The sequence below is a fragment of the Camelina sativa genome, chromosome 5, assembly GCF_030686135.1.
Source record: "Camelina sativa cultivar CO46 ecotype springtype chromosome 5, ASM3068613v1".
NCBI classification, from domain to species: domain Eukaryota; kingdom Viridiplantae; phylum Streptophyta; class Magnoliopsida; order Brassicales; family Brassicaceae; genus Camelina; species Camelina sativa.
The window spans coordinates 1,098,411-1,125,138 of record NC_141884.1 but is presented as its reverse complement, the minus strand read 5'-3'; the positions used below and the strand labels follow the sequence as shown (position 1 = coordinate 1,125,138).

Sequence of the window (26,728 nt, the reverse complement as noted above, 5' to 3'; positions counted from 1 at the left end):
TGATAAGAAGAGAAAGAAAAAATTTATGTATATATATGAAAAAGAACAAAATGGGGGTCATTGAATGTTTTGATGTGTCAAGAGGGTTTTAACATTTATTTTCAGACGATAAGGTGCAATGACCCTACACCTCACATGAAGCTGCAGTGCCCATTTCCAAAAAGAGTGTAATTTGAACAAAGAAAAATTGGTGAGGAAATTTAAGAAAAATAGATGATAAAAGGGAAAGATTACTATAAAGTGCAAAGTATGAAATTATGAAGACTACCCGATTCTTCTTTGTTTAGCTTTCCGTATTTGGCATGCCCCTAACCACCACCACTTGCTTCGCATCTTTGTAGATTAACAAATTAATATACAGTCACTGTGAAGTGTGAACTACTGATACACATTTTTTTACGTGGCTTGTTTTTATATAAAAGGGAAAAATACTAAATAGTGTAGTACTATGATTTTTGTCCACCATGTTCTATGAAACTCGTCCAAACATAAAAGGGTTTTATGTCATCAACTCTTACGACTTTTTCTTCTTTTATATTTCTTCGATTGGACACAACGAGAACGGTTTGGTCAGTGTCCGATCTACTTATTGATTTTTCTTTTCTTTGCTTGTATTTAGTCTGCTATTTTTTTTACGGCTCCACACTACTAGAGATTACAATTCCTTTAATTGGTTGATTTATGCTTAGTATATATATGTATCATCAATTTATGTGTTTGCTTAAGAGAGATTTACCATTTTTTGTAATTAATTTATTAGATTTTAATTATGAACCTCGGACCAAAAAAAAACGATACTAATATGGTAGCTAATATGTAAGAATGTGGAGGTGATGAGGTTTGATATTTTTTTTGTAAGACCACAAAGACACTGACACGCCTACTGATTGATAAAAAACGTAAGGGCTACAATACAAAAGAGAGGATGCTTTAACATATGTATGATTCATGCATGTGATCATGATCTGATAATTCATTCCATTGAGCTTCTATGTCTCATTAGCCGAAAATTAACTTGACGTTATTAACTGAACTGGCGAAAAAACTAGTTGAGGTGTCAAGTGTCCATTCTCTAACTTACAAAGTTTAAAGTCTAATAATTACCGATGATTAACGTTGAAGAACAGAATATCGCAAGTGAAAACAACATTAATAACTTCATTAAAAAATACTCTTTTCTGATATTATTAGTAAGAACAATATGAAAAGACTGGATACATTTCTATATACATAGTTAGACAAGAAAAATATTTAAAATTTTCAAGGGTAAACCACGCTGGTTTTGGTTTTATTTAAGGACAATTTTACCTAACATCTTACTAGTACTGTATTAATTTAGACCAGCTCTGCGAGAGAACAATTCAAAAACAATGATGAATTTTCTTCCACTTCTTTGAACAATTCAAAAACAATGTAACCGTTTTTTTTACAGCTCATTAGAAAAACCAACTTTGTCTGGAATATAGTGATCTCATTTTAAACAAAAAAGACAACAATTATAACAATAACAAAATACAATAAGAGCCATAACATTTGGAAAACAAAATGAATTTTACTTTGAATTTTGAAAATCGAGCTCTAGGAAAAAGCATTTCTGATGGTCCGACTGTTACAAGTTGATTTCCATTCTTGGGAATCTAGCTATAACGATGAAGACAGAGTTATCATTTTGTTCCATCAAATATTGACCCCATTTTTTTTTTCTCTAACAAAAAAATATCTCATTTGTTGATATCACACTTTAAGACGGCTAATAATTAATTTAAAAGGATATATTTTAATTATTCACCATATTAACCTTTTGTCCAAAAACAAAAATCACCACATATTAATTAACCTAACAATAGCAATATAAAAGAGTTTGTAGAAACACATTATCGTGTACGACATTAATATTCCGTTGATTATTATATACTTTTAAAAGTTACCAATTCTTGAGAAGAAGAAGAAGAAGAAATCAAAATCAAGAAAAGGAGAGAGAAAGATGGGAAGAGGAAGAGTGGAAATGAAGAGGATAGAGAACACGATCAATAGACAAGTGACCTTCTCAAAAAGAAGAAACGGTTTGATGAAGAAAGCTTATGAGCTTTCTGTTCTCTGTGATGCCGAAGTTGCTCTCATCATCTTCTCAAGCCGTGGAAAGCTCTACGAGTTTGGTAGTGTTGGGTATATTAACTATATCTTTGCTCTTTCTATTCATTTAGTAAAGTTAGGTTTTTTTTTTTAAATGAAAATCGATTAAAGTGACTTCTATTATTATTAGTTATATCGTACGATTCAAGAGTCGATTCATGTTTTTGACTCGTGGATATTTCTTTACGGCTGTGTCTTTTATCCTTTGGAAATTAGGGTTCATCGTTATATCATTTCTCTCTCTCTCGGATCCTTTATCATGGGTCCGTCCGTACGTTATAGTTTGTTGATTGAATGACTTTGATTCTTTAATTAATCTTAAAGATGTCAGATAGCAAATGGGTTTTTTTTTTTTTTTTTTTCTTTCTAAAAAACCTACCTAGGTTTCCCTTTTATACCAGTGTGTAAGATCTATAGCTAGAGCTCTTGTCCTACAACGAATCTTTATCAAGAACAATGATCTTTATTTTTTTTTATATAATGAATTTTGTAGAATTCCAAGAACGATCCAACGGTATAATCGTTGTTACAACTGCTCTTTGGGAAATAATAAGCCTGAAGAGACTATACAGGCAAGTGTGTGTGAATAATTTGTGTATATGTAGTACTTTGCTTTTTTCAATAAATGTGTTCTGATAATGATTCTATCACTCTTCGCCAAATTCTCTCGTTTACTATATATATGCATTTCATTATATAATCGATTAATCTATATGGCCGGTGCAGAGTTGGAGTCAGGAGATGACGAAGCTTAAATCCAAATACGAATCTCTTGTGCGCACTAATAGGTTTAGTAGTCATAGTTTTCTAGTCCCTTGAAATCAAATCGTTATTATCTATCATCATCTTCCGTTATGTATGTAATATAGTTGCAAATCTTAATAATATAATTATATGTGTGTGTGTGTTGATTGCTAATTATAAAGGAATTTGCTTGGAGAAGATCTTGGAGAAATGGGTGTGAAGGAACTGCAAGCGCTTGAGAGGCAGCTGGAAGCCGCTCTTACCGCTACTCGTCAGCGCAAGGTCGCATGATCTAGACTGGTTCTTGTTTCATTTCGAATCATATATATATATGTTTATTAAAGAAAAGATCATGTGTTATCTAACCATTCAACTAACATGAATGCAGACACAAGTTATGATGGAAGAAATGGAAGATCTAAGGAAAAAGGCAAGCTATAAATATAAATGTTCCATACCAAATTGATAAACATATTTGCATATCAATTGATATATTTTTGAAATGGTAGGAGAGGCAACTAGGAGACATAAACAAACAACTCAAGATTAAGGTTTGATTCTAGATCACCAAATACTAATTAATTTATGCAACGTAACTATATGTATATCCTTTTTGTATAATTGTGATTTGGTTTTTATAATAGTTTGAGAGCGAAGGCCATGCTTTCAAAACGTTTCAAGACTTATGGGCAAACTCGGCTGCATCGGTGGGTGGTGTTACAAACAATTCCGAATTTCCGGTTGTGTCTTCTCATCCAAATTCAGTGGATTGCAACACCGAACCCTTTTTACAAATAGGGTATAACAATTTGATCAGTTTTTTTTTTGGAAGTTAAATGGAATAGAAATTATATTTGGTCATAATTAAGACTAGTTTTTGGTATATATGGATTAGGTTTCAACAACATTACTACGTGCCAGGTGAAGGGTCTTCGGTAACAAAGAGCAATGTGCCAGGTGAGACCAGTTTCGTCCAAGGTTGGGTTCTTTGACTCTTAGTTGACTAGACCATGCTGCCAACTCACCACAGTCAGACCAATTTCAGCTCTGCGCAGTCGTTTTTTTTTCCAGTTATATTTTCGTAAAATAAAAACTCTAGATGGTTTCATTTAATTTCCCAGCTCGTTTGAATCTATTTGCATGTATGGTTTTTTTTTTTTTTTTTTTAATTTATCCTCTTATTCCCTCGATCAAAAACTTTCCTAATGTAACTGAACATTAATAACTTTCAGCATCTATATATATATATATATATATATTACAAATGATAACGTATAAATATTTGTTTTCAACAGATAAACAAAATTACGTTAATTAACGTAAATAATTTTACTTCCGAAAGGAAAACAATTAGCGTTTTTTTGTTCTTTTTAGTTGACCAAAAAATAAAATTAACTGATGGACAATCTAAAGTTGTAAAAAAAAAACGAACGAATAAGAAAATGTAACGTAGCCTCCTTGGTAAAGGCGCAATGATGTTATAGTAGGATCCACATTTGCTGTTACTTTGATTTGACTTTCAGAAAGAGCTCTTCTTGTTTTGGCAAAACCTTAACAGTGTTTTACTACTGTGTTCCAAAAAAAGTCTTCGTGTTTAGTCTTTTGTTAATTTGTTTGGTTTATTACCAAATCTTAAAAGCTTTTTAATAATCCCCAATTTTTTACTACCGTTTAAATGGGCTGTTATCACAAAGCAGGCCTTTTTTAAAGTGGGCCCTTACAGAAATTAATTAATGGGCCCTTATATATATTAAAGGCACATGCTATATATATCTAATCTATTGCCTAAACGATAATTATTGAAATCGTTTTTTCTGTTTTTTTTTTTTTTGATAGGCTAGAAAAACCTACTAGAAATTTCGGGTTTGCACACAAATCTTCTCAGTCACTGGAAACTGATGTTGCGAAATTACAAATCATATATACCAGTACTACTGCTTAGATGATAAACTCAATATATAGTAGGGGGTGATGACTAGCTATGCTAGCTTTAATACTTGGGAAATGCTTTGAAACCAATACGCAAGTTATGTAATATGTAGTTTGATTTGGCCAATAAATAATCGTTTTTGATATTTATTTGTCACATATTCAACTGATTTAGGTCGTATACTTTATAATTTTGTCTTAGATGAATGGCTAGTCTTTGTTGGATACAATCCAAGTCCCACATCTGAAGTTTGAAAGAACTATCATTAATATATAAAGGGTTATGGTCAATCTACTAATTGTCAATTGGTTTTTAGTTAGAAGCCAAGATAAACCCAAGTTTAACATGGTATCTAAGCCGAAGGTTAAAATTTTGGTGGACCTAGAAAAGTGGATACGAGCATGCCTCTTATTAACCCGAGTAATGGGAACCTAAGAAGGGGTTTATTATCTGTCCAAGTGGGCCTTGATTAGAATCTCACACCATCTTAAAAAAGGAAGAAGCTAAAAACTGTACTTTTCTCGTTGTGAATTATCATTAGGTTTTTTTTGTTCTTTTTTTGCTTTTGACTTTTACCGGTTTGAGATATTCTAGTCTCGACTTGAGAGCTCTCTAGATTCGGTCAGTGTCAATCTGTTGTGGAACACCTTGACTTGAGTACTTATATATATTTGAACAAGTTGTGTATTTCACCACGTTTCATAACTTGCAACCAGTAAGGTGTATATATTATAGAATATTCCTGATGATTCCGAAGGCTAAGTTGATACATATAAAACATACATAACCAAAATTAGATTCTTGATCGAGAGGCAAGTGTAATTAAAAAACATGTATAGATACATAACACAAGCAGTTCAGTTTTGGCAGAACATCATTAGAGAGAAGAGACTTGAGAGAGAGTGAGAGAGAAATAAGACAACAAGCGAAGCAGCTTTAGAGTTTTGTTACTTGTCCTTATACACTCTCAGTAGTACTGCTAAACCTGTTTTTACTTACCTTTGTTGTAGAGTGGATCGATCACTTTCTTGAAGAGCAAGGTAACCCAATGAACAATTGCGTCTCTACTTCAGAACTTGGGCTGCTCTCTTCATCACCTCTTCCACTTTCTTGATTCTTATTCGACCAAACTTCATTCTCATGAGATCCCCACTGCAATCAAAATTATTATTACACACAAAATTAATAGATGCAAACAAGATAGAACAATGCATAGACCGAAAAGGTCATGGTGATTGAAAGATGACCAATAAGAACTAGTAAGGACTCTCCTAGGCTAATAACCCTAAAAAGAAGTTCTTTTTTAAAAAAGAAACACATTTGCAACCCTAACATGAGAAGACTCATACGAATATATTATACCTTTTGAGAGAGCTTCTCGTTTTCTGCAGCTAGAGCTTTCTCCTGCAAAAGTTTTTTTTTATTCCAGTTGTTAAAGCAAGCACAACAGTTTAATTTTTAGTTGGAATATTCCACCATTTGCATATATACATATACATATCTATACGCCCATAAAAACCACTTTACCTTTTGCTTGAGCAGCTCAATTTGTTCCTTAAACACTTGAGTCTAATACAGATGATAAGTAAGTTAGAATCATAAGTGGTTATATATAAGGTAATTCGAAAAATAATATGTGGAGATAGATATATAATAACATACCTTTCTTGCTCGAATACATTTGACACTTTTCTCAAGCTGTTGCTCAATCTGTTGCAGCTCCTCGATTGAGCATGATCCTATGCCTTCTCCCAAGAGTTTACTGATAACAAAAAAATAACACTTACATGGTCAAACTCTTAATCCATGATATATACAAATATGTGTAATGTGTTAGTATGTATATATCACAAACCGTTTAGAAGCTTCGAGTTGTTCAATTTTCTTCATCATGTTTGCTGCTTCATATTTCAAATGCTGTTGATTATATCACAAAAATGTTATTGCATGTAATATATCATAATAAAATATGTGACTTGATCCTGTGACCTTGAGATCATGTACATATTGTGTCACATTTGATAGTATATTAAAAATATTAGCAAGAGTTGATAGGCAAGATTATAATTAAAGAGTTAACCTGCATATTTTCTTCAGAAACCGGTTTGCTGCTGACTCGATCCTTAGTATGCCTCAGATAACGTTCTATGGTATCTTGCATACTACAGCATCAGAGATTAAAATAGTACAATGTAAGAAAGCAACCTTCTCAAAACATGTTAAAAAAAAAAACAAAAAACAAAAAATCTTAATCGAAGTAATTACACAGGACTTAAAGACATAACTGTGGAAGTCATAAATTGATTAGTCTTGTACTTTTTTGGTTGTTTTTTTATTCCCCCAATTTTAGAAAACCAAAAAAACATGTGACCTCTTCTTATTAACTTTATATTTAGTAGGTTCGAGAGAAAGAAGTACTTTCCCAAATGGACAAATTGTCTGAACATCTGATCAAAAGCTGGCTTTTTCCATTTACAGAAGTAATGATTCATCAAAAGCAAGTTTGGTTTCCCTTCTACTAAACAGTACAAGATAAACTTCTTTCTCATGTTGAAAGATTCAACATTTTGGTTCTGGCTTGAGTTTCTATGTCAAAATCAAGCTACTTTAGGAAATAGGAATGAGCATGAAATAAAGCATGAATGATTTATGATTTATCTACAGGAATAAATGATGAAACTATTTCCTAACCGTCACTTAGAGAAACCAGTTATGCTTAAAGTAACCAGATTGTGAAACATAGATCTAAACCCAAGAAGAGAAATTAAATTTAAGACAATACTCAAGGAGTTGTATGTTCATGTGTGCAGCATGATGAAAATAGCTTTCCAGAGAGTTCTTTGGCACAATTTATTTATAACTTTTTATGATAACATCATAAAACTAAATGAGAAAGAGAGAGAGAAACATCATCTCAGACGATTAAACAAGATGATGTACTAGTGAAAAAAAACAAACAAATAAGAGAATGTACTTGATACTACTTTAATAATAGCCCTAATATTGTAGAAACCAAGAAACTCATTTAACACCCTCTCAACGTCAATTAGATGTGATTCCACAAACTGTTAACAAATCCATATATATATAAACAAGGAGATAAAAATAGAAAGATTAATAAAATAAATAAAAGAAGGGACGTTACTTGGAGCTGGCGAATTCATAAAGCTTTCCTTTGGGAGAGAAGATGATTAGAGAGACTTCAGCATCACAAAGCACTGAGAGCTCAAAGGCTTTCTTCAACAAACCATTCCTTCGTTTAGAGAAAGTCACTTGTCTGCTTGTTGCATTCTCTATTCGCTTCATCTGAGTTTTTCCCCTCACCATCTCTTATCACACTTCTTGTTTAGTAATTTCCCTTTCACATTTAATATAACAAAAAAAAAGATTAATTTCATTAAAAACAAATTGCAATAAACAGGAAATCAATGGTGCAACCACCTCAATGACAAGATTACTCATACACACACATATCATATATGTGAATCAAAAAAGAGTAGGTTAAAAAAGAAGAAGATGGAGGTGATCGAAATAGGACTTTTTGTTTTCTGGTGAGAGGAAGAGGGGGGACTGACGAAGTCAACGAGGGATGAAGATGATTTGAAGTACCCAAAAAGCAAAACAATCTAAAGTAGCACTAGTTTGATCTACAAGTCTTGTGACATGGATTGCTTCAAAAATAAAATGAAATTAAGATGGAAACTTTTCATTTATTTGGGTTTAATTTGAAAGATGCAACTTCTTTTCATGAGATTCAGGAGAAAGAAAACAAAACATCAAATCGAACAAAAAAAATGAAACCAAACCCATCTAAGGTTTTAGATCCATAAAGATAAAAATGGAAAGAGTCAAAAGCCAATAAAAGAAAGGACGAAGAGATCGATCTTACCGATTGGCTAAAAGGGTTTTATAAAAAACCTAACCAGGAAGGAACCTTGCTTGTTGGGGGATATCAAGAGAAGAGGTCCACGATTGTATATGGCCAGAGAGAGAGAGATATAGGAGACAAAATATAAAAAGCATTAATGGAGGGCGATGGAGAAGGGGAAGGAGGAAGAAGATGATCTCTCTAGCTCAAACTTGATTCTCTGCTAAAGGAAGGACCTTTTTATGGAAGTAGCAAAAGAAGTAGCTTTCCTCGTTTCATCTATTTGTGTGTGTGTAATAAAAGAAACAAACAAAAGACAAAAAATTATTAGAAAAAAAAAAAAAAAAAAAACTCACAACACTCTCTCTGCTTTCTCCTTAAAAAAGATCCTCTTCTCGTTGTAGTTATGGTAATGGTGTTGTAGAATTATCATTTTCCTTTTTTATATATATTTTTATTTCTTTGCAGAAAGAATTAAAAAATATTAAAATAATAGAGAGAGAGAAAAGTAGGAGCAAAATAGAGTCATATGTGTCGCAAATATGATGGACGGTTGAAACCTCATCCTTTACTTATTTTGGAAAAAACCCTTAGAGCATGGGCATTGGTTAGGGACAATTTTTGGTCCCCCAAATTTAAAAGTATTATTTTAAAAGGTTCTTATTTTTAGTATGAACATTGGTGTCTATTTGTATTTGGTCCCCCAAATAAAATAATAATATTTTAAAAGTTACAAAAATTAACATTAACATTGTTATAACATAAGATTACCATCTAAACAAAGAGGAAACACAAGTGTGAGATTATTTTATAAAATACATACCAACTAAAATCCCAGCTGTGAGATGTAAAAGGCATAAATAAGAATCCATGATGGCTTGTTACCCGATCATTACTATAGAGACCTTTGCAGCACCCTTGCATAAATACAAGAAGAGTAATTCCAAAGTTAGCATCTAGTCTCTTCTAAAAAACAAATCAGATTAACAAAAAAGCAAGAATCTTACGGATTGTGTGTTACTGTGCTCCATTTGTCGGATCAACAAAAGAACCTGTAGGAACGAGACCTAAGTACAATAACAAGTTAAGGAATTCGCTAAAAAGTGTATCCATGTTATGATGGAATGGAAAAAGGTTAGAACATAGGATACAAAAGTGACCATCAATGTATAGTTCACAGCTTTGTTATAATAGACTTCAACGTTTACGGAGGTCGCATTCAGCGCCAAGGGAGAAAAACAATCTCCGTCATCATCTACTGCAGGACTTTACTATGAACTTTGATCTAAGGCCATTGATTCCTTGAGGCATTTCAAAAGCTAACTTTACTACAGTTTGGTGGTTTGAAAGGATAATCGGGAGGGAAGTGAATGGTAACGAGAAACACACCCCCTGAATACGGACTCTCTGCAGGACCCATTATTGTAGCTTGCCAATGAAACATGTCTTCAGCAACTGGACCTATAAATATCAATACAACTCAAGTTCTATTGATATTACTACATTACTCCTCTAACTCTGAGCAGTCTAATAATTAGCAACAGAGCACCTTTGTAATCTCTAGAACACTAAATATATGGCAGATTTGTGACCGCACATAATGGTTAATCACATAATGATCCAACAACAACAAGAAGAACTAATCAAGATAAAACTAGCTCTCTCTCTCTCTCTCTCTCTATGCGTTCCAATCAAACTAATCAAGATAGAACCAATCAATCAATCAATCATCAACGATTTTACCTCATCTAATTAAGAAGAAGCGATTGCTCTTCAGTGAGACGTAGCTGGCTGTTCCTGGTGGTGATGAGATGATTTGGAAGGAACCGAAGCTTTGAGAACATCTGGTTGATATACTCTAAAGCTTACGAGTTTGAAGGAGAGAGAAAGATTGCAACACCAAACGGTGGGCGATGACTGCCGGCGACTGGGTTCAGATCGTGTGTGGCCACCGGACCCAAGACGAAGACGGAGACGGAGTCGAGATAGAAGAGAGAATTGGAGAACTTTCTCTCGACGACCAGCTTCCACGTGTCCAAGTACACGGATAAAAAACGTCCCCAAATAAGAACCGTTTTTTCGTAATTGGGCTTTTATGATTTAAATTTAAATCCAAATAAATCAGGGGACGGACCGAAACTACGGCGTTGCCCATGGTCTTATGAAAGACCAAAAATAGCATATTTTGATACATATGGACATATTTCCATACACATCTTTTTCCCCTCCATAAATATCTATCTATCTAGTTGTAGATGGAATTGGCTGTCAAAATTATTATTATTTTATATGATTTCTTTTTATCATTTTTGTTAATGTAATAAAAAAAATCTTTTGATTTAAATGTGGACACAAATTACTCTCTCGTACCTATATGCCCCACTTGTTATCGTTACGAAAATGAGGATAACCAAAAGATCTAATTTAACTGGTAAATGAATATTTGATTTGTATATTGCTGGTCAAATATATGATAAACTGGATATGTTAGTGGAAAAGATTTATCTAGCACATTATTTTTTGTTAACTATATAATTTCAAGTCTCTTTAGTCGATAGTCTCTTTGTTATAATATTTAATCAGCTTTTAATATTACTTTTGGCGCACAAATCGTTAATTATACTTTCCAAATATATACTATCAAATTCCCAATTACTTAAATTACCACCAGTCAATATATATGGAGTTGAGTCGCCGTAGCGACGTGTCTAAAGAAGGCAAATTTTGGTCCCTCGGATTATAATTTTCTATACAGAATAAAGAAAACGTAACTTGGAAATCCAATAATAGTTCAGCTTATCGAACGTCTTGTCTATCCTAGTGCCTAGTGGCACCAAAAATAATCCTTTTTTGGAGATGAAATGGTTAATCGAGATATAATGATCTTTACCTATACAGGGAGGACCACGCAAACTACCTATATAGGGCATCCGCAATGGGGGAACACTTTAGGATATTCTTAGAGTAAAAATATTATGAAAATAATCTAAAATCACTAGTTAAGATTTTTTATTAAAAAGTTAATTATTGGGAGAACATATTTAAGATCATAAGATTTAATAGTATAATATTCTTAAAATATATTACATTTATAAAAACTGTAAAAATAACATTTAAATTGCAAACTTATAAAACTTGTACTAAAATTCAAAATATAATACCAAATTTTTATGAAACAAAAAATCATTAAAGATTAAAAAAAAAACAAACATATTACTTAATTAAAACAAACAAACATTTTATTTAATTAATACATAGTTTAAATCAAATCCTCTTTTAATCTGTGAAAAATTGTTTGCAAAAAATTGTATCCAATCACAACTTGCCACGTCAGCTTAGAACTGAGCCTAGATCAGTTCTACATCAAGAACTGGAAAACATGTTTTTATGCCACTATTCATTATATTTATAATTTTAATGGGCTAAGAACACACCAAGTGTTCCCGGATGGCCTTACTTGTTCTCATCCTCCTCTCTCTGGTGACTTTTTATATTAAATATCACCGACAGGTCTGAAAATATTTGTGGATACACCCATTTTTTGAGTGAATTGTTGTATCTATCTTTATTTTTTGTGTTCGTATAAGTTTACACATGTGTAACCCGGTTTGGTTATGTATCTCTTTCAAAACCTCTTCAGATTTATAGCAGCATAATCGTTTTCTTGTTTTCGTTTTTTTGTTAACATTATCGTTACTAGTAAATACGGACACTTCTAATTGGTCTAGATAAATCTAGAAACAATCGTATCTGTACTGACTGAACCACCTATTCATTATTTTTTGAAGGTTCATCCTAAAATTAAAAATGATTGTGTAAGCTAGTAATATGTCTCACCAAACGTGAGATAGATAGGACCGGGACTATATATGCTTCAATTTTTTTTCCTCGGCGTTTTCAGTTCTATTTTTTAACCACTACAAATATGTTAAATGGTTAGAAAAATAACCACCTTTTCACATGTCAAACAAAACAAATTAATTATGAGATATGTATTGTTTATAGTTTAGACAAAAAAATAGTCACAAGTTTCTTGGGTGCTATTAAAAACCATGTATGACATGCTTAATAATAATGAAACCTTGCATTTATAAGATGTATATATACTTCCAAAATGGTACTGATACGGATGTGAGTATAGATTTACCACTCGTGAGTTATCAATTCATGTCGTTGTAGAAAATCTTGGTATTAAATCAAATTTCAGAATGAACAATTAGTTGGTAAAATTACTAAAATTAGTTTGTAGAGATTGACGGACAAGAATTAGAGAAATATAGTAGTGAAGGGGGGAAAGAAAAAAAAGAGCGTACAATATTAGAAATACATCAACATCGTCCGTACAGTCACGTACAAAGGCTAGCCAATGATAATTCGAAAACACACCTCTTACTTTTTCTCATCAATCGAAAAATCCCAAGACAATAATAATATATTTATTGTTTTATTAATTCTATAAGATAAATCGTGCTCCACACTTTGGTCCTCTCATGGGACCCCAAAAAAAATATCGCATATATCTCCAAAATAATTAAAAGAAATTGACTACAAACAATATTTTAGCAACTATATGGACCTACTTTTCTTACCTCTTTTAACCTCTTTACTTCCTCTTTTAGGTTAAATCTGTTCTTTCGCTCCTTTGTTTTCATTTTCCTTATCTGTATATTCACTTCTTTTAGGTGTTTAGATTTTTTATGATATTAATAGAAGAAAATATATCATCAAAATAGTGTTGTAACTTGTAACCTACAAATTCGAAACAGTGTCACTTGTCTACACATATATAATGATAACGTATCGTTATAGTATCATTACTTCTAAGCCTTATCATTTTCTTATAGTGGATCGTTATTTTATCACTATTTTTGAATATACATGTTATTGATTTTTTTTTTTTTTTTTTTGTTAATTATAAAATCACGTTTCTAATTTGTGAACGCACCTACGAAAAGGACAGATTCCTTTGTTGTCCATAAAACCTACTTCTTTTGTTTTCTACTGTTTTTTTTTTTATAACAAATTTGTGATTTTGTTGTTTGGTTTCTTAAGTTTGGTGGAGGTTTTGAAGCTCATTAAAAGTATGTGAAAGATGCCCTTAATTTGATTGATTTTCCATGCAATTTTCTGTGCACTATACTTTCACGCATCAGTAGTTTGGTCTCGTCCATTTTCCATTCCTCTCGATCTTTAATTTAATCAGTAGTATCCTAAAAGCGTTTTTCTCGTCTTCCATAAATTTGTTTCCATGCGATAAGGGTCATAAGGGTAGCTGAAAAATTCACTTTGAAACAGGCTTAGCCAATAAAAATGTATATACATAGTTAGTTACAAATATGCAGAAGAGGAACAAAAAAAAAACGTGTAAGCCATTTTTCTTAAAACATGAAGATGTAGTAATCATCATTGACGAAAACTATATTATTGACAATGGTTGAACAAAATGTAAAAATTCTTCAAAACAACTCTATAATAATCCCGGTACAGTGGTGTTTGTGAATCTTAAGCATGGTAGTTGATAATGATTTTTAAGTTATAACAGAATTATACTTGTATATATATATATAAATTTTTATCATAATTAAATGATGAATTATACTACTACTATCATAACTAAAAAGATGAAAGCTTTTTTATCCACCGAACGAAAACAAATTACGAGATAGACAAAAAAATCATTATTAGTTGGTTAACTTTCTTGTAGACGCGTGATTTGGGGGGGGGGGGGGGGATTATATGTCAATAGCCTCTCTATACACATTTGCACATGTATTAATTAATAAGCATTTTTCTTTGGAATCCACTTACTGTATATCTCTATCTGTCTATTAATAATCAAGCCTCATTCATCAAAGCATATATATATATTTTATAAATATATACAAGTCCGTATAATATATGGTTTGTTTTATTATAGTACTATTTTAGTTTAAGTAAGTAAGTACATGATTAAGGAATTGTGATTAAAATTTAAAGTGTCGGATAAAGAGGGTTAAGGAAATGAAGTTAATTGGAGAGTGTGAAGGAGAGAGATTAGATATGGCCACTGGGGGGGAGAGAGTCGAGAGAGTTGGCACTTCCCACTTCCCAGTTGAGGTACCGACACATGTCGGGCACATGGGTCCTGTAATAAGAAGAGGAGATGAGAGATTCACGTCCTCTGTGCAGGGGACCACAGAGAGCGTGCTGTACACCGCCCTATGCTCTCTTCTCATCCAACGGTCTTTGTTTCATCTTCAGATTTTCTCGCTCGTGGGTTCCCTTTCCTTTTTTTATTTTATTTTATCTATAAACTATGCTTGCGTCAGCTTTCCCCCACCTGGGCTTTTTATTCTTTGCAACTACCCAAAAGAGTATATACTCCTAATTTAATTTGGATTTCTCAGATGTCAAAAAATCAAACTAGTAGTATATGATTCTTTTGTTTTTTTAACAAGAGTTTTGGGTAAAATAATTTAAAAAATAACACTGATACATTCGAAATTTGGATAATACAACATATGTGATAAGTAATGTAACCCCAAAATTGACAAAAAAAAAGAAAGAAAAAAAGAACAAATACAGCAAAGTTTGCTCAGAACTAGAGGAGCAAACGACGACACGCAGTTATAGAGTCCAAGGATGGATCCATGTTGGAGAGGGTATGTATAGGCCAAAAATCTTAGCATCCCCTTCTTCTTTTTACTAGCTGAAACGACTGACATACAAAGAAGACAACACAAAAAGGTATAATATACCACAAAGACAAAGTTTATATCATCGCACCGATCACAAATCTTCGCCACCATTTTTGTTTCTTTTGTGTTATGTTGGAGCAAAGTCAGGCACAAAGATTGCTATGAGAAGAGGGTTTCTTCTTAAGCAGGTCAACAAGTCATTTTGGCTGATTCTTTCATCTTGGTCGTCGTCTAGCAAATTGTACATTCCTTGAATCTGAACCATGAGATTAATTTCAAGTTACAAGATTTGGATTTTCATTCCGATAGATGGATCATGGATTAATAATCTATTTACACTTACCTCGGCCTTGTTTAAGTTTGGAATTGTGTTTTTGAGAGCATCTCCAAGCTGAGCCAAAATAGAGCAACTCATAAGAACCTAAATAGCAAATATGAGAAAGAGGTATGAAGAATTAAAGAGAACTGAATCTACTTCTTGAATTGTAATATAGCCATCTCCATCTCTATCGCAATGGGAAAAGACTAGTTCGCATGTTTGCTGAAAAAGCGGCTGGGTCAATACATGACCGGAGGCAAACAAGAACTGCAGACCAAATCAGCAGCAAGATGTATTAAGGATTATATACTGAGAATTTCTGCAAGAGTTTGTTATTTCTTGGCAAAGATATTGATTCATATAAAAATCCTCAACTTACCTGTTTGAAAGTGATTGATCCGACCTTTTCCACATCGATGAACTCAAATATCTACAACAGTATGCTTTGTATAAGTAACTTTTTCAAGGCATAAACAACTATAACCGGATGATCAAAGCATAATTCATATTGACACACAAAGAAGGCAATTCTTTTATTTATTATCTTAACTAACCCTTTTAGAAAGAGTGCAAGGCTTCAGTCTAAGACCCCAAAGAAAGTCATGTAGCCTAACACGTCCACTGCAAAATGGATAAAATTCTTGAGGCTGTAGTAAAATCTGATATTTCAAGCATTGGAACGCCAAAAGAGATAATAATATCACTTTTGTAATTACTTAGAAGAGTCATTACCTCGAGTCTGGATTCATGGAAACAAATGTATCCAAAAATCGCGTTGCCTCTAAGCTGCTTATATGGAATAGCTGGAAGGAACAAAGACAAAGCAACACAATAACTAAAAAGACGAGAATAGGGACATTCAATGAAATATATCCACAGGACACTATCAAAATAGTGAAGTTCGACATATTTATCTGCACATTTATGCACCCTACAAAACCTTAATGAAAGATATGGGTCTACTCGATGTAAATGAGAAGCAACAAACTTGTAAAGCTAGATGATAAACTTACCGACTCAACTTTTGCCATTTCAACCATGTAATTTGAGGGGTTCTCCTGCAACAACAGAACAAAAAATATGAAATAAATGGGAAGTTATTATCAAGTTTCCGTGAAATACATGACTTGTGGCGAAATATAGATAAGAGAAAACATGGAAAGCTATACAAGAGAGCAAAACAATTTATGAGCTGCACATACCAGCTTTAGCTCAGTTGCTTTGTTGAGTAGCATCAAGTCCGCATAAGAATGGGATGTTTGGACGACATTCAAAGATGCTGCAATTGCCTGACTGGTCTGTATTCATAAGAGAACACCATGAGGACTATTTTTCACCATAAAAGAAGCAATTAATCTAGGAAAAAATAATAATATCGACCAACACTCACCTTCTGCGAGAGACGCACAGCATTCTGTTTTTGCTTTTCACTGGGATAGATTACTGGAAGGTATTCCACCTGTTTAATTTCAAAATATGTTTATCCAATTAAGTGAAAGTCTAAAACCAGACTAATCTGACGGGGATATGCACATTGCCTACCTCCATGAAATTGTGAAACTGGGTGAACATTCTAAACATGAGCATCACCAAAGAAATATTTCCCCTGAAAGTCACATAAAAAGAAAAGTCAGTAAGGAGGCAGTCTATTTTATAGAGAAGGGTAAAGTGTGAAAAAAAAAACGAACGAGTCTCACCAGGATTGATCAAAATGTACATGGGGATAGCGGACAACTACAGGTTGAATAGGATAACCAGGGATGAAAGCGCCAAGTTGGAAGGAAATAAGAACTTTCCCATTAGTTGTGGTTCCTTCCGGGAATAAGAGCAGACGAGGAAATCTATCGCAGGAAGCTTTTCTCTGTATTTACATCCTTGAAAGCATATTCCGTATCAAATACAAAAAAACCATTTGAATCCTTTTCAACCACAAAACAGTTCACAATTCATGAAAATGGTGTAGTAGTATACACCAATCACTTCTTTAACAGAGTTACTCAATATTAAAAAATACAATAGACATCAATCAAAAACATGTCACAGAAACTCTATACCTTTATTTCATGCACGGCGTTCTTCCTTGATGTCTGTGAGAATCTATTCACATATATCACCTACAAAGTAACAGCATCTTAAAACAATATGTGCTGATATATACGCAAAGAAAACACTTTAAGATAAAAGTGGTAGCTGCCGCCTATACCTGCATTGCCCTGATAATAGTTCCAACAAATGGAAGTGAATCATGTGACTCGGATGCAACAATGGTCGGTGATAGTTCATAGAAGTAAAAGATTGGTTCAATATAAGAAACATGATTTGATACAACAATCGGAGCAATCTCCCTGCGTGCAGGTTTCCCTTTCCGTCTTATCCACTGATAACTGCAGAACCACAAGAAAGATCATCAAACAAACAATATAACACCTTTGAAAACCAAATTGACCATTCCTCAAACTCAAAGACACAATCTTTTTTTGATTCAATCAGCAAAACAGTAACTTTTTAAATCTACGACTAGAAAGACACAAACTTGGGGTGATCCGAGTTCAAAAGAACTGACCCAAAAGAGAAGAGGATACATCTGGTACAGATCCGAGTAATCCACATGATTCTACAACGCCAAAGAGGCATAGGGTTCTCTTTATCTTTCCAACCAGCAAGAGCAAGTTTGGTAGCCAAGTAACCAACAGCTAAGCTAGCACCAAAGAGAACAAGTCTAACCAAAGCAATCGGGAGACAAATCACGATCTTAATCGCTTCGTACAATCCGAAAACACCAGGAGTATTGTTACGGAATGGATCCACAGTGGTCGGACCAAGAACAGGAGGCTCTGTCTCGCTGAGAAACCCGTAAGGGTTATTACGATGGTCGAATTGAAAACCACGTGAAACAACACCAACGGCGGCGGGGAGATGATTAAGTCCTGAGTCGGTGGAGGAGGAGTCATCGTCGTCGTCAACGCCGATTGAGATAACAACCTCTGGTTGATGATGGATCAACGGAGAAGACAAATCAGGATCCGCCATTCTCGGTGTCGTCTGTGTAAGAAGAACACAGAGAGATGGTGGATAGAGAGAGAGAGAGCGGGAGAGATTGACACAGCCTTTTTGCTTTGTGGTCGAATGTTATTTGTTTTTTTCTTACTATCCTTTTTTTTTCTTTTTTTTTTTCATCTGTTAATAAAAAATAATAAGTATTATATCTCTGTAAATTAGTTTTTGAGCTTTGTTTATTCTGTTAGAATTAGTAGAGATTATTAACTTAACGAGAATGAACAACTGTTTATATAGCAGCTGTTGTTTAGCAAATAACAAGGGGGCACGAACGATTTAAGTTTTTTTTTCGTCAACGCGAACAGGTAATTTATACTAGTAGTATATAAAGGATTATGATTGCACATGGATACGGTATGGACTTGTTATAATAATAATAACTAAATCTCAAGTGGAATATTATACTATTATTTAATATAAATTTTTTGCTTAGACATTTGTATCCCATTCAAAAACATATATGTAAAGGATATTAATACCATATTCACCATTTTTCTTTTCTTTGTTTTATGAAAATGATAATATTCCTTTCAGATGGGAACGTGGATGTTTTTGATGTTGGTTTTGTGATCCAGAGTTTGTAAAAAAAGACAGTGTCCACCCCTTAATTGACATTTTCTTTTTGGTCGACATACCAAATATAATAACGCACAAGTCGAAATCATTGACTTGAACATGTTTGTGTCAAAAAGCCTTTTGGGTTATTTAAATTGGATACAAAAACATAAGGAGAAGAATTATAATGGTTATAATAATAACTAAATCTCAAATGGAATATTATATTATTTAATCTCAAATGGTAGAGAATTGTTTGATTTAACTAAAACGTTGAGTTGTTTCTTCGATTTCGAATCACAATGCAAATAAAATTCTAATATGAGTTTCACAGTGACATGTTTTTCTTCCACTTGTTAATCCTATGGAATTTAATCAAAATCTTACAAAATTATCAACAATTTTCCAGAAAATTTCCATAAAATCCATTTAAAATCATCATAATTCCTTTAAAATCCCACTAAATACAAATCTCACTAAATGACATAAAATTTCAAATTCAATACACCCCTTTAGTTTTATAGATTAAGAAAATTATATTTACACGTAAAAAATTGTTTGTTTGTATAGTGGAGGACAAGCGTTAGGCCGATGATAAACTCATTGCTTATGTGACAAGTGGTGATTTGGCTAGGCAAATCCATGCCTACGCCATCTCACCTATGGAATTTATGTAAATTTTTTTACTTATTTATAGTTTAATGTTATCTTAGGTCTCATTGAATTTTTATATAAATACTAAATACCTTAAAAGTCACTAAATAAGTAAGTATTATTAGCTTAATTTGTACTAAGCTTGTGCAAGGCACAATCTAAAGTCATGAACTGAAATTAATTCACATTGCATACAAATTGATAGTAATGTTATGCTAATAATATAGAGAGGTGTGTTCATCTTATTGATATTTTGATAGCGATTGCAAATGAAAATAATAAGTAAATGTTAAGTTGAATAGTGTTGGTAAGTTCACATTATGATACTCGTATTGACACCAGTAAGCTATTATTGATAAAATATATTTTTTTTTTACAGTAAAATTTGTCTTGACAAAATTAAACTAATACTTGTGTCTTTAATTATATCATAATTAGCCTTTGGCCATAATCACATGTAAAGCTCTTAATATATTTCTAATTTGATGTTATCTCACGTCTAATTGATTTTTTCCTGGAGTTTTAACATTTTCTGATTGAGTATCATAATCTAAATAACAATTTCCTTTTTTCTGCTTTATTATAACTTTTTAAAAGAAAATAAATAATATTTTTAAAATTATATTCAAATCAATATTGTTATTGAATACCACCTTGTATCAATATAGAACAAATTTATATCAAAGCTTATAACCTTGACTTTACCAATACTACAAATTAATTTGCATCAAAAATTAAGCGATACTGATTTGAATTACTTATTCGGTCGTGAGACTGAAGCAAACCGGTCGCGGGAAGGACCCAGGAAAGAAGAGTTTTTTTTTGTTGTCACAAAATACAATCCGCTCCAGCCTTTTTTTTTGTTTCGGTTGTTACAAATTAATAGGCCTTAAAAAGTTTGGGCCTAAATGTTATGTTATCACTTATATTAGTTGTTTTTGGGCTTAATTTTTCCATGTCATGGCATAGATTTTCCTTTTATTTGATTTTTGTTTTTTTTGGTTAGAAAAAATAAAAAAGTTTTTATAGGCTAAAAAGGATAAATTTAAAAATGAGGAGTCCACTAAAATAAAAGAAGAGAGCGACAAGGACAAGTCATTTTTTGTATGAGTCCACGTGGACTCCTATAGCCAACACTTCTGGATCTTTTTCCCCATCCACCAAGTTGGTTTTAGGCCTCTGCCCTCCAATAATTCATTTTCCTTTGTGTTTAACATTTTAATATTTTACTTTCATACATATCTTGATATCTAAAACACACATACACACATAAACCAACGGTGAGAAACGGAGAACCATGGTTTAACTAACCACACTTGAGTCTTTATAATCGAACATAAATAAAGTTATCTTATACAGTAAAAATCCTGTCCGGCGTTGAGACTTGAGAAACCGTGACAAAAACTAAAATTAAACTACTAAGGTACTACCACTCACTCACTTAAAACAATGGACGAAATCAATATAATCAAGGGTTAGGACAAGACCATAGAATTGAACGGTAAAGATTAGATAGAATAAAAAAGCCGTATTTAGTGTGGTACAATCAAAGCCTCCTACTTTCTTTTTATTGTCAAAAAAAAAAAAAAATCAAAGCCTCCTATACTACTAGGTCCCGCCAATACACACACGGACGAGACTTTTATGAAACAAAATAAAATAAAAAAGCTCTTTTTTAACACTTAAAAAATAAAATGAAATTATACGATAAAAATAAGAGTTATAAACTTCTAAGGCTGTCCACCTAAGCTTTAAAACAATCAATAGGGATTCAACATGTCACTAATTAACATTTTTAGAAATTTGTAGAATTTTATATATTAAGAATTATTTTGAACAACCTATCAGGATTTGACATGTCATTCATTAACATTTTCTAAATTTCCAGAATTTTTTAGACTAAGGAAAATTTAAAATTTATGGAAATAAAAAAACTATGTACAATATCCTACATTGGCTAGAAAACTTTTAGACAATGGTTCAAACCAGTATAAATAAGATTAATATGCTTCCAACAACGAATGAGCAGGAAAGCTTGATTTATCAGGCGTCCAAGTTTAGAAGTTTTATTCGGTTTAATCCTGTTTTTTATTTGATCAAACTAAAACTTTAAAAAGTTTCAAAAAAATATTAAAATATTTAATTTTTAAAAAAATTTTAAAAATTATAAATATTGAAAATATTAAAAGCTCTTAGCTTTTAAAAAGTTTTTAAATATTATAATTTTAAAATTTTAATAGTTTAAAATATTATAAATATTGAAACTTTTTAAAAAGGTTCAAATATTATATTCGAACCTTTTAAAGTTTAAAATACTTTAAATATTGAAACTTCTAAAATTTTTAGCTTTAAAAAGGTTTCAAAATATTATAATTTTATATTTTAAAAATTTCTTAACATTTAAAAGCTTTTTAAAAAATTAAAATTTATAAATTGGGTGTTTGTGTTGACTATGCTGGTTTTCATGAATTGCACAATTTTTTTGAGAAAAAATGATTTTAGTCTTGGAGTTTGATTGGTTAACAAGTTGTGTGGTAGTCTAAAAAAAAGGTTTTTTCAGTGAAAGAATGTGAAAAAGTTGACGAGGAAGAACAAAAAGAAGAGTATAACAAAGAACTGGACGGTAAAAGTAACGATGACAATTACCATAAAATTTGACAATGAAAATGACAAAAAAGAATATGAAGAATAAGAAAACATTAAATAAAAAACACGAAAACCTAGGTGATAGCGATCAATTAAATATGAAAAAGGAGATAAATTTATGATTATAAAATTGTTTCGTTTTTCTGGTGGCCAAAGAAATGGTTAAGATATGTGAGGACACCAGTTTGATCCGCCTTGCCTTGACGTCGAGTTAGATTCATGATTTTTTAATCAGATTTAATTTTAAAACACAGCTAATTTTTATATTTTAAAAAATTGTGTATATGAAATTTAGTTTTTTCCTTAATAGTAATTTAAAGTTTTCTGTAATATAATATTTCATTACGGCCATCAATCATATATAATTTTTGTCAAAATATATCAAATAAACCCACGCGTAGCGTGCGTTCAAAACCTAGTCATCTAAAAGTTAACGCCTCAACAATTTTAGGAAAAACAAAATTAGAATTCATTTAGGCAAAAAAGAAATACTATTGGCTTTGTTACAGATTACAAATATGAAAATTAAAAAACATCAATATCACAATTGTTGTTGAGTGGACCATGACTTAGAGAAGGCTTCGATTAATTTTTGCTGTTGTAGTTACAACAAAAAGGCTTCAATTCTTCTTATGTGTATCTATAATAATCAAAATAGCAAGATTCAACAGTATTTGTTACAGCAACACATCATCGGTTAATAGGCTTATCAAATCTCCCATAAGACCCTGAGTTGAATAAAGAGAAAGCGATAAGCACAAGTACAAAGTGTAAAAAGAGCAATCCAAACATATTCTCTATTACACAAAACTAGTGATGTCAATTGCGCTGTTCATGTCCAAATGGGCACATCCGTTTTATGGACATTGATTTGGTAAGGAATTAATTTTTAAAAATTTATCATTGATTGATCATTTCTTTTTTAATATGTAACAAATAAGAGATGTTGAATCTTTTTGTTTCCTTTTTTCAAGTTTTGGCGTTGTTTATACAAAGCTCTCGTTTTCTCTCATTCCGGCGAGTAACTACTCAAAAGAAAAGAATCCGTCCACGAAAAGGGAAAACAGAAAAAACAAATGAGAGAATCATTCACCGGTGCTGAAGAGTGAAAAAGGTAGGTTAATGCTTACTCTTATAGAACTCTTTGAAGAAGCTACAAAGGTTGTGTTGGTGGCGGATAGGCGCTGGGCCGATGATGTCTCTGTTTTCATAGATGTCTCCTGAAATACAGAGAAATATTGTTTAAGGCATGCCAGAGACAAACACATCTCTCTACACACAAAAAAAAACATTGTTTTGTGTAGTGATTACAAATTAAAATGATAAAATAAATGTTGAGTTATATAGTGTTGGTAAGTTCACATTATGATACTCTTACTGATAACATTAAGCTAATAAAAAAAAAAAATTATTGACAATAACATGTGCATTTGACAAAATTAGGCTAATAATACTTACTTATTTGTGTCTTTAATTATATCATAATTAGTCTTTGGCCATATTCACATGTAAAACTCCTAGGAATTTATTTACAGTTTGACAGGTCTAATTGAATTTGTATATAAATACTAAATACTTTCAAAGTCACCAAATAAGTAAGTATTATTAGCTTAATTTGTACTAAGCTTGTGCAAGGCTACTACCACTCACTCACTATTTAAAAGTTTAAAACAATGGACGAAATAAATAGAATCAAGGGTTAGGACAAGACCATAGAATTGAACGGTTAAGATTAGATAGACACAAGCTCAAGTCTGACCCCACGCCAGCCTGTTCCTTTTATTTCCTTAGCGTTAAACTTGTGGTCGTGACCCCTTGAGTGGGAAGGTTTCATGCCCCACGAAACGTAGCCGTATTGGTGGTACAATCAAAGCCTCCTACTTACTAGGTCCCGCCAATACACACGGACGAGACTTTTAATTTTATGAAACAAAAAAAAAAAGTAAAAAAGCATTCTTGTTATCACTTATAAGAAAAATGAAATCATCTAAAAAAGTAACGCCTCAACAATTTTAGGAAAAACAACATTAGAATTCATTTAGGTAAAAAGAAATATTTACTTTGTTACAGATTATATGAAAATTAAAAAACATCAATATCACAATTGTTGTTGAGTGGACCATGACTTAGAGAAGGCTTCAATTAAATGATTAATCTTTCTTTGTTGTAATTACAACAAAGACCAACAAAAAAAAGTCAAGACAAAGTGGTGAGCCCCCACCAAAACGTTTCGGAATAATACTTTTAAGCTGGTCCTACTTCATACGGACCACATAGCTCTAACCATTTTGAGGGACCACACCCAACCTGGCTGCCTCGGAAGCTATGCGTAAGGTGGGAGCCGTGTGGCCCCTCTTTCCCCCACTCTCTCTTTTTTTTTTTTGGTGCGTGTTGACCCACCAACGACATGGACCCCACTTCTTGCCTAAATTCTAGCCCCACTTAACACGTGCGCTTCTTCACGTGCCCACGTGCCTTTTCCCGATCGCTAATACGCCGTCGTTTCCCTTTCTTTTCTTCAGTGGTTCGATGACCGTGTTGTTGTTGTTGTGCTCATGAACTGGTGAAGCTCTTGTTTCTCGTATATCTCTAGCGAGAAGTCTCTGAGCGTGTGCGTCGGCGTCGTTGTTACAGAAGACGATGAGCCGCCTGTTTTTATACCGGAGCTTGAGCTCGGAGCCATAGCCGACGTCGTTCTTGATGAATTCGAACCGCTTGCGTCTGAAACGCCGCTGCCCGGGTAAACCTGATGAGAAGGTGGTGGTCTAGCCAACGATGAAACCTGCTGCACAGCCGCGACGTAAGACGACGGCGGAGCAGCTGCGGCGGCGGGAAAAGCTAATAACTGAGGCTGATTCGACGGACCAGCGATTTGTGGAACCAAGAAGAAAGCTCCGACCGTCGGAATCACTGCGTTTGATGGAATCGCCCACATCGGATACATATGTTGCTGAGCTACGGTGGTGGATGGTGCAGCAGGAGGTTGTTGGATCATCGTCGTCGTCGTCGTCGTAGTAGTAATGGGAGCTAAACCGGAGGAAGCTGAAACGGCGTCGTTTATGTCAATATACTCACTGTTAGAAGGTCGTTTACGTTTCTTCTTCATCGGGTTGTCACCTAAATCGGAATCAGCGTTCGTCGTCGTCGGGATTTTTAGGGTTCCGTTAACCGACATAGCTATAGCGGGAACCGTTCCCGTACCCGTGGCGGCTATAATCGCCGGCTCTGCGTTCTCCAACAACCACCGAATCGTCTCCCCGTCGGACTTGTGACCTAACTCTCGTGTCAGTTGAAATATCCTAGCCGCACACGTGGCAGGCATCCGTATCCTTCTCCCTCTCCCTTCGACCTTAGTGTGACGGTCTTTAGTCAAAGCTCTCTTCAATGGGGGTCCAGTCGACGACGGTGGAGCTAAAGACAACGGAGCTTGCATCTGCATCACTGGCTCCGGCTTGGGTTCGAGACTCACTGTAGGATTTACTTGGAAAGGTCTTGAAGTCTCGACGTTTCGAACTCCAACGGCTCTACTAAGAGTTTGATCTTTAACTCCAACTTCTTCTTGCTTCTGATGATACGTCGCCATTGAAAAAAATATAAATGGACGGTGGAGATGACGACGAAAAAGCGAAACGGAGAAACCGGAGGATGGCAGTGGGAAAGAATCGATTTAACGGCGTTACACGTCCAAGGAGATTAATTAGTAAATGTGGACTCGTCGTCTCTCTTTATATATAACAGAGAGAGCAAGTGAGAAACTGAGAATAGTAAGTAGTATTGAACGCTTTTTTGATGCGGGAATAAATCAACGGTCTTGATGTGTTGGATGATCTTTAAAAGAATCATTCTGATTTTACCACGTGGACTAATCCCGTTTCATTTCTCTATCTTCTTATTATTATTATATCAGTTTAATTATGGGACCATCTCGACAATGGGGTCCAGCTAACTTTATATCTTTTTCATAAAAACTGTAGTGTTTATACTTGGTTTTAACCTAAAAGAGAAGCTTCAAATCTTAAAGACATCATGTCTGATTAAAAATTCATTCCGGTTACTTAGTAAGTACACTCCCAAACTAATTAATTACCTAGCTTCTTGCTACAAAAAAAGTTCTATCACCAGTAGTGTTTGTAAAAGCCGTCAAG

The 26,728-nt window shown here is 33.3% G+C and overlaps 4 protein-coding genes and 1 long non-coding RNA gene across 5 annotated transcripts; 1 reads left to right on the top strand and 4 right to left on the bottom strand.

Moving 5' to 3' along the window:
- The first annotated feature begins 1,792 nt into the window (after positions 1 to 1,792).
- LOC104784761 (agamous-like MADS-box protein AGL6) lies at positions 1,793 to 4,142 on the top strand. The gene is made up of 8 exons (XM_010509830.3): positions 1,793 to 2,166; positions 2,627 to 2,705; positions 2,860 to 2,921; positions 3,060 to 3,159; positions 3,266 to 3,307; positions 3,387 to 3,428; positions 3,522 to 3,676; positions 3,773 to 4,142. The coding sequence occupies exons 1-8, from the start codon at positions 1,985 to 1,987 to the stop codon at positions 3,867 to 3,869; spliced, it is 759 nt and encodes a 252-aa protein (XP_010508132.1). The 5' UTR covers positions 1,793 to 1,984; the 3' UTR covers positions 3,870 to 4,142.
- A 1,482-nt stretch (positions 4,143 to 5,624) lies between these two features.
- LOC104784760 (MADS-box protein SOC1) lies at positions 5,625 to 9,219 on the bottom strand. Its single transcript, XM_010509829.3, has 8 exons — positions 8,697 to 9,219; positions 7,953 to 8,165; positions 6,888 to 6,969; positions 6,663 to 6,724; positions 6,470 to 6,569; positions 6,335 to 6,376; positions 6,170 to 6,211; positions 5,625 to 5,959 (listed from the first exon to the last, which is right to left on the bottom strand). Exons 2-8 carry the CDS (start codon positions 8,132 to 8,134, stop codon positions 5,828 to 5,830), a joined length of 642 nt encoding a protein of 213 aa, XP_010508131.1. The 5' UTR covers positions 8,135 to 8,165; positions 8,697 to 9,219; the 3' UTR covers positions 5,625 to 5,827.
- A 175-nt stretch (positions 9,220 to 9,394) lies between these two features.
- On the bottom strand, positions 9,395 to 10,737 carry LOC104784759 (uncharacterized). Its single transcript, XR_015598177.1, has 3 exons — positions 9,827 to 10,737; positions 9,683 to 9,742; positions 9,395 to 9,592 (listed from the first exon to the last, which is right to left on the bottom strand). It is a non-coding gene; the product is annotated as an uncharacterized LOC104784759 (long non-coding RNA).
- A 4,377-nt stretch (positions 10,738 to 15,114) lies between these two features.
- On the bottom strand, positions 15,115 to 19,027 carry LOC104784758 (lysophospholipid acyltransferase LPEAT2). The gene is made up of 14 exons (XM_010509827.3): positions 18,235 to 19,027; positions 17,875 to 18,055; positions 17,726 to 17,785; positions 17,369 to 17,532; positions 17,214 to 17,277; positions 17,062 to 17,130; positions 16,874 to 16,969; positions 16,685 to 16,729; positions 16,404 to 16,474; positions 16,226 to 16,292; positions 16,051 to 16,101; positions 15,828 to 15,938; positions 15,696 to 15,743; positions 15,115 to 15,608 (listed from the first exon to the last, which is right to left on the bottom strand). The coding sequence occupies exons 1-14, from the start codon at positions 18,699 to 18,701 to the stop codon at positions 15,480 to 15,482; spliced, it is 1,623 nt and encodes a 540-aa protein (XP_010508129.1). The 5' UTR covers positions 18,702 to 19,027; the 3' UTR covers positions 15,115 to 15,479.
- A 5,566-nt stretch (positions 19,028 to 24,593) lies between these two features.
- Positions 24,594 to 26,598, bottom strand: LOC104784757 (transcription factor TCP9). The gene has a single exon (XM_010509825.3). The coding sequence runs from the start codon at positions 26,164 to 26,166 to the stop codon at positions 25,102 to 25,104; it is 1,065 nt and encodes a 354-aa protein (XP_010508127.2). The 5' UTR covers positions 26,167 to 26,598; the 3' UTR covers positions 24,594 to 25,101.
- Positions 26,599 to 26,728: the final 130 nt, after the last annotated feature.

Bases quoted from the DNA above. Each gene is read 5' to 3' on its own strand.
- LOC104784760 (XM_010509829.3), bottom strand. From the start codon at position 8,134: ATGGTGAGGGGAAAAACTCAGATGAAGCGAATAGAGAATGCAACAAGC. The intron at 6,725-6,887 runs GTTAACTCTTTA...TATAATCAACAG, and splicing joins TTTCTGAAGAAAATATGCAG to CATTTGAAATATGAAGCAGC. The intron at 6,212-6,334 runs GTAAAGTGGTTT...AAACTTTTGCAG, and splicing joins TTGAGCTGCTCAAGCAAAAG to GAGAAAGCTCTAGCTGCAGA.
- LOC104784758 (XM_010509827.3), bottom strand. From the start codon at position 18,701: ATGGCGGATCCTGATTTGTCTTCTCCGTTGATCCATCATCAACCAGAG. The intron at 16,293-16,403 runs GTAATGACTCTT...TCCATTTTGCAG, and splicing joins TCCATGAATCCAGACTCGAG to TGGACGTGTTAGGCTACATG. The intron at 16,102-16,225 runs GTTAGTTAAGAT...ATACTGTTGTAG, and splicing joins CTTGCACTCTTTCTAAAAGG to ATATTTGAGTTCATCGATGT.
- LOC104784757 (XM_010509825.3), bottom strand. From the start codon at position 26,166: ATGGCGACGTATCATCAGAAGCAAGAAGAAGTTGGAGTTAAAGATCAA.
- LOC104784761 (XM_010509830.3), top strand. From the start codon at position 1,985: ATGGGAAGAGGAAGAGTGGAAATGAAGAGGATAGAGAACACGATCAAT. The intron at 2,167-2,626 runs GTATATTAACTA...TGAATTTTGTAG, and splicing joins TACGAGTTTGGTAGTGTTGG to AATTCCAAGAACGATCCAAC. The intron at 3,677-3,772 runs GTATAACAATTT...TATATGGATTAG, and splicing joins GAACCCTTTTTACAAATAGG to GTTTCAACAACATTACTACG.